This window comes from Austrofundulus limnaeus, unplaced genomic scaffold (assembly GCF_001266775.1).
Source record: "Austrofundulus limnaeus strain Quisiro unplaced genomic scaffold, Austrofundulus_limnaeus-1.0 Scaffold292, whole genome shotgun sequence".
Classification (NCBI taxonomy): Eukaryota; Metazoa; Chordata; class Actinopteri; order Cyprinodontiformes; family Rivulidae; genus Austrofundulus; species Austrofundulus limnaeus.
In genome coordinates, this window is record NW_013952694.1 from 599350 (window position 1) to 606126 (window position 6777).

General features: G+C 41.0%; 1 protein-coding gene across 1 annotated transcript in view; it reads right to left on the minus strand.

The window, feature by feature from the left end:
- tp53bp1 (tumor protein p53 binding protein, 1) overlaps positions 1–6777 on the minus strand; it is a 31278-nt gene that overhangs the window by 20496 nt on the left and 4005 nt on the right. Inside the window, exons 12-14 of the mRNA XM_014021399.1 lie at positions 2291–3347; positions 615–731; positions 346–528 (exon numbers count right to left, since the gene is read on the minus strand). Of these exons, the coding sequence (XP_013876853.1) occupies positions 346–528; positions 615–731; positions 2291–3347 (1357 nt within the window). The remainder of the gene's footprint in view (positions 1–345; positions 529–614; positions 732–2290; positions 3348–6777) is intronic.

The window sequence follows — 6777 nt, forward strand, 5'->3', positions numbered from 1 at the left end:
CTTCATACGAACAAAAGTAAGAGAAATTTAGGATAAGAATACGAACATGTTCCTGCATGAGGCCCAATATGAGGATAAGTTCAGGGGAGGGAAACTTAAGACCGACTGAGCTGAACGTTAGAATGAAACTCTGTTTTTAATCTCACCTTAAACTTAAAAAAAAATAAAAGCATTACAGTACGTACATGCCTAAAAGAGGCTTTCAGGTGATTTTTTTTAAATTCCATCTTCAGCGTAGATGTCTTTGAAGTTTTCATAAGTTGTCTAAAACTTTATAGTGTGACAGAGCATTAAGTTCAGTTACACTCCTGTTGGATACAAAGACAGCAGAGAAACAGCTCTCACTCTGCAGACTGAAGCGTTCACAGCTGCCCTCTTCCACAGGGGTCACTAGCTTCATTCTCAAACTCAGCTTCTTGTCTCCCTTTTCTGCTGCATCCTCTTCACTTGGTGCAACATCGCTGGTAGCCAACGCCACCTCTGCAGAGACATCAGCCACATCAGACTTTTCAGAAAAAGAGGCGATTTCTGTGTAAAGAAAAACAGAGAAAGCAATGAAACAGCATTAGATGWTGTCTGATGTCTGTCGAGGGTTTTGTGGTGACAGAACCCACCGATGGGAGTGCTGTGTCTCAGTGTCTGCTTCAGCTGGGTGATCAGAGGTGGCGTGGCACCAATGGCAGGAGTGATCAACTCCCCTTCTTTAGGAAGYGTGAAGTGAAAAGAAATTTCTGTGAAAGAAAAGCAGGAATCAGGAGGGTTTGTTTCCTCTGCAGGGCATTACAACAAAACTCACGAGATTTGGTTGTTATTGAACTTTCTTTTGGCGATGCCTTTTTAAAAAACATTTTAGAAGGTTTGGCGGAAAAAAAAGAGAGCAGTATAAGTAATAATAAAAAACTATTTTTTTCTTGTTTCTTTGTGCCAATGTGCTCTCTGTTGTCGTGTCTTCTGGGTGAGGTCTAGTGTTGATGACTCCAACAGGACATGATGACACAACAGATCTCATTCTGTGGACTGAGAGATCTTTTTCTCACTGAGTGTTCAAGGAGAAAGCGTCAGGTAGATCCTGATAAATCCTCCCACTGCAGAACATCACACACAATCAGCACAGAGAGCACGGCTGACAGAGTGGATGTTATTTTCAGCTGATGATGGAAGAGTTGGAGAAGAACCATCAGATATTTCTGTTATTAACTAAGGAGAAGCATTATTTTGTCAATCTGTCAATAAGAGACCATCACTGTTATAATAGAYGGTGCAGGAATGTGACTCGTCATGAAGAGTGGGCTGTTCTCCCGTCTCTTTATGTTTTATTTGACTTCATCATTTTTACTGGAACAGATGGAAAGTTGGCAGTACTTTCACACAGTCTCAGYCTGCAGCAGCAGAGATCAGTTCACAGAAGAGATTTTACATAAATGCTTGACGAACAGTGCTTTGAGAACTACAGTCATTCTGTTTGGGGGAAATGAAGGAGACGGGGGTCTCAGCAGATGGTAAAAGTAGCAAACTGCATGATTTTTATCATGCACCTGCATAAGCAAGACCCCAAGAATGGCCTTCTGAATCAGGCTTAACTCCGCCCCCACAGCAGGCTGTGTGAGACGAGCAGCAGGAAGGGAGAAGAGGTGATCCGCTGCTGGTATTCAGAATCAACATTTAACGCAGAGCATTAAGTTTACAACTAAATAATCAGTAACTAAATGACGTGACAACTTTTCAGTAAGTTTACTTAGTAAATGATTGATTCAGTCAGATTTAAACAATGCTGATATTTTATCACTTCAAAAGCAAAGACAAAAAAAACTTTTTAACAAAGAACAAGAACACTTTCTCTTCTGTCTGCATTAAGTGTTCTGCTTCAATTTTAAGAAGGATTTCTTTGCAACATAGGTCTCATTAACTAGAGCAGATTAATTCTGAAAAATAGTTATAATAAACACTAATAAATAAGATCAGAACTACGGCACACTTAAACTATTTTGTAGGGTCTTTTTAAAAGTTTTTTCTTTTATGTTTTCCCAAAAGCCTTTTTGTTGTCTCAATGTTTTTTCAACTAAACAATTTAATTTTTGAGACAGACTAGTTTTATAAGACTTGAAAACACTAACCAGTGGGATGTGTTTAGTTAGATATTAGCCTAACCTGGACAAAGACTTGACTCTTCCTCCACTCTGTGTAACTGATAACTGTAGCTATATAACTATAACTAACTATAGATAACTATCTGACAGAACATCCCTTTAGCTGTTAAAAACTCTGCAGACTGTGCGTGCACTGTGTTTACCTCCGGAGCTTTCACTCATGCTTCTGTCTTTGATGCCCTCTGGTTCATGCTGGACATTCTCCACCTGGGACGGCCCATCAGCTGCAGCATCTGCCTCTGGCTCCTCAGTTTGGGATTTGTGGCCATTAGCAGAGACCGATGGCTTGCCTCTGACTGGCTGAGAGTGGTGGATTTTTGTCTGTGGGGGGACATCCTTCTCAYCTTCTCCTACAATAATGACACTGTTTTCATTCAGGTCTTGGCTGTCCTCCTCCTCCATTGGTTCAGGAGACACCAGCTGGCTCTGAGAGAGAACCAGAGCARTTCCTGAAGCTCCATCCATCTTCTCCTGCTCCATCACTTCCTCCTCTTCCACATCACCCTGCTCACACTCGTCTCTCCYGTCTTTAAGTGTCGGGCTGCTACTAACTGCTTCCAGCTGCTGTCCTGTAGGCAGACTCCTYGCTGGTTCTGCTCTCAGGCTTTCGGACTTCACAGCACCCACAGCAGACTGAGAAATCCCTAGCTTTGAAGGCAAACTGCAGGGTGTGTTGTCACAGGGGGTTTCTGGCACACAGCTGTTAGCTGTCWGATCACAGGAAGGGCTGATGCTGCTCTTTGCATCTTTTACATTCATGTTTTGTTCACTCAGAGGAGATTCTGCCTCTTTGTGCTGGTCAGAATTCTGATTTGACGGGTGGGTTCTGCTGCGTTCGTTCTGCTGCTTCAGCGTTTCAGCAGACATAAAAGGTTTGGAACTTGTGKTTTGTGACTCTGAGAGAACGGCATTGCTCTCATTTTTCTGATTAGGACGTGAAGTCACAGAGTCACTGGTGTCAACAGCTGGCAGATCTGTAAACTCTTCGATCTGCGTGGCCTGGCTGTCCTCCTCGATCCGCTCTGGGCTCTTCAGATGTGGGTTACAGGGATTACAGCTGTCCGTGTTCACTGACAGCTGCAGCGGTGAGCTGAATGAAGCACACTCCTGCTGCTGAGACTGTGACTGACAAGGCAATGATGCTGATTTCTTATCGGACTGCTGTGAAGATACTGAACTCTGTGTTGGGACAAACACATCCTGAGAAAACAAACAGGAAACATCAGAAACCATCACTGCAGCTGTGGCTCGCACTCATTATAAACAAATGTGTTYAATCCCAGGAGGTTTTTGCTCATGCCTGTCTGCGTTTGTTTGTTTGTTTGTTAGCAAAATATCTCATGAGGATGGATTTGAATWAAACTCTCAAAAAGCAAACAATGGAGGCACGTCTATAACTGATTAACATCTGAAGCTAATTCAGTTTAAGATGGCCATGATAATTAACAACCTGAGCAAATAGATACAAGCTAATCCCAATGACATTGGGATTATGTGTAAAACTTAAAACAAGAACAAAAGTCAGGGTATTTAATGTTCAAACTGATAAAAACATTTTTAACATTATTTTTAATATTCACTCATTTTGAATTAGATGTTTGCAACACGTTCWAATAAATCTGGACAGGGTCATGTTTCCCTCTGTTTTCCATCAGCTTTCCTTTAACACTCAGWGTTTGTGAACTGAGGACACYAATTGTTGACGTTTTGTAGCTGAATTCTTTCATTSTTGAGCGACTGAAGTTCATCAAGCAACAGTACAAGGTCTCTTCATGATGCTCYACACATTTTCACTGGGAGACAGGTGTGGACTGCAGGCAGGCCAGTCTAGTTCCTGCACTCTTTACTCTGAAGCCACGCTGTTGGAACACGAGCAGAATGTGTCTTCATTGTCTTGCTGAAATCAGCTGAAATCAGCAGGACGTCCCTGAAAAACACRTGGCTTGGATGGCAGCATATGTTGCTCCAAAACCTGGATGTAGCTTTCAGCTATAATGGAGCCTTCAAATGTGACAGATACTAATTCACCCCCATACCATCAGAGAGGCTGGCTTCTGAACTTTGTGCTGATAACAGTCCAGACAGTCTTTCTCTTTGAACTGGAGGACATGAAGTCCATGATTTCCTACAACAATTAGCAATGTGGACTCATCAGACCACAGGACACTTCTCCTCATGAGTCAGTCCATCTCAGATGAGCTCAGGTCCAGAGAAGCTGGAGGTGTTTCTGGTTGTTGTTGATATCTGTCTTTGTCTTTGCATGATAGAGCTTTAACTTGTAGCTGTAGAGATGAGCTGTGTTCACTGATGATGGTTTTCTCAAGTCTTCCTGAGTTCAYGTGTTAATATCTGTTACAGAGTGATGTGGGTTTTTAATGCAGGGCTGCCTGAGGGGTCAAAGGTCACAGGCTGTCAGTGTTGGTTTTGATTTGTCCMGATTCTCTGAACCTTTTGATGATCTTATGGACTGTAGATGATGAAATCACTAAATTCCTTGCAACTGCTGTTCCAAAACTGTTGTTACGACTTGGAGCAGGGTGTCGAAAAGCCATAAGAGCTCTGGCAGAAGAGGAAGAAGGGCAGTTTTTGGCTGTGGCTGAGAATGAAGGACAGAACTTGGGGGGGTAAATAAAATCTAGGGCATCAGCARKGGGTGGCAGGGAGAGACTCTGCCATCGCACCGCCACCATGAAATGTTCTGGGGTTAAAGGAGCAAAACATCAGTGATTGGTGGTCCCCGGCTGAKGACCCGTTTATGCCCATGGAGATGATCAGGAGAGTGTATTTGCACAAAGGCACCAGTGGAGGTGAATCAGACAGCAAAAGGCCTAGCAGTAGTCCATCAATCTGTATTTTACAAGTTGGACTTGCTCACACAGTTGTTCACAAAGTGGTGAACCTCGCTCCCTCCTTGCTTGTGAATGATTGAACCTTTCAGGGATGCTCCCTTTATACCCATCATGACTCTCCAATGAACCTGTTCACCTGTGGAATGATCCAAACAGGAGTTTTTTGAACATCCCTCAAATGTTTTGTTGTCTTTTGTTGAACCTGTCCCAGCTTCTTTCGGAATRTGTTGCAGCATCAAAATCAAAACGAGTGAATATTTGAAAAGAAAATTAAAAAATAAATAAAGTTTATCCGTTTGAACATTAAAAATCTTGTTTTTATTTACGCAATTAAATAAGTTGAAAAGTATTTGTAAATAATTGTATTCTGTTTTTATTTATGCTTTACACAACATCCCAGCTGCATTGGAATTGAGGTTGTAAATGGCTATWACTCACGTTTACATGTATTGAACTTGAATGTCATGCAGTCACAACAGAGTTATCAACACAGCTTATACACTGAGCATAAAGTGATTGCTCAAAACCTGATTTTTAAACATCATTAACTGCTGTCTTCAGCTGTTTAGCTCATAAATCTCTGAATGGATTTTAAAAAACTCTAGTTAAGTAATTATTTGGTRTGCATCTATCACTGACTATCTTCTGGGGTAAATCTAAATAAGGATGGCAGCAACAGCTAATCAGACTTAGCCGACACGAAAATGGCTACAACTTAATCACATTTATAAGTCCCTATTTTATATTCCAAGTTCTGACTTTTTGCAAGATCTTGTAATATTGCACAAGCTTGTGCAATATTGTGTTAATGTTAATGAAAACAATAAATGTATCAAAGTTATTTTAAGGCTAGACTAAACTACAACACTGTCTATTCTTGGCTTAAAATGATTTTAGTTAGAACCTTTGGCATAAAAAGCTGAGCATTCCTTCAATAAATGATGGGCCTTTAAMTAATAAAATGCATCCGAAGAGTGAATCGATTTAAACGTAATCAGCGGTGTTAGATAGAGGGCAAGAAAAACTATATATTTTTCCAGCTGGTTAACATAAAGGAACTAAAGTTGAAAAATTMTTGGCTTTCTTTTCGACTGCTCTCATCTGCAGGGGTTGCTACAGGGAGCGAACTCAAATGACAARTTTGGCAATTGTTTTATGCCAGATGGCCTACATGAGACAAACTGGGGTTTGAACCGGCAGTTTCAGAACTACAAGTCCGTAGAAATGAGAACCGAAATACTGGGGCTTAGAGTTAAGCAGTCATGATCCTTTTTATACCGCAGTATAACCTTTAGAACATACCACAGTACACAGTATTACAGGGGGGTTCTCCTCCTCTGTTTGTCTTAAATGAGCGGAGGTGGTCAGAACACGCATCAGTAAGGTTATTGGGCATCTTCTGTAAGAGCCTTGAAKGGTTATGTCCCAGTTTTCAAACCAGCCTCGTGGAAATGTGGTGCTTCACCTCACGTGAATCCTACATCATAATGTTTACATACGGTCACCATATTTTGATACTGCAGTATAATAAAATACTGTCATACCACCCAAGCCTACTGCAGCTTATTAATTATTGTAATTTTTTTCATGTCTGAGCACAAATGTTTTCTATAAATTTACAGAAAAATATATGCACAGTGGGCAGGTTTTCATTTTTGCCTGCTTAAAAAACTAATAAATGGATATGAAAGAACAGAATAAATTGGTCAAAGATACACTGCTTCTGGAAATTAAATCCAAATAATTATACTTCTTAAACAAAACTGGACTGAACCAGGGTT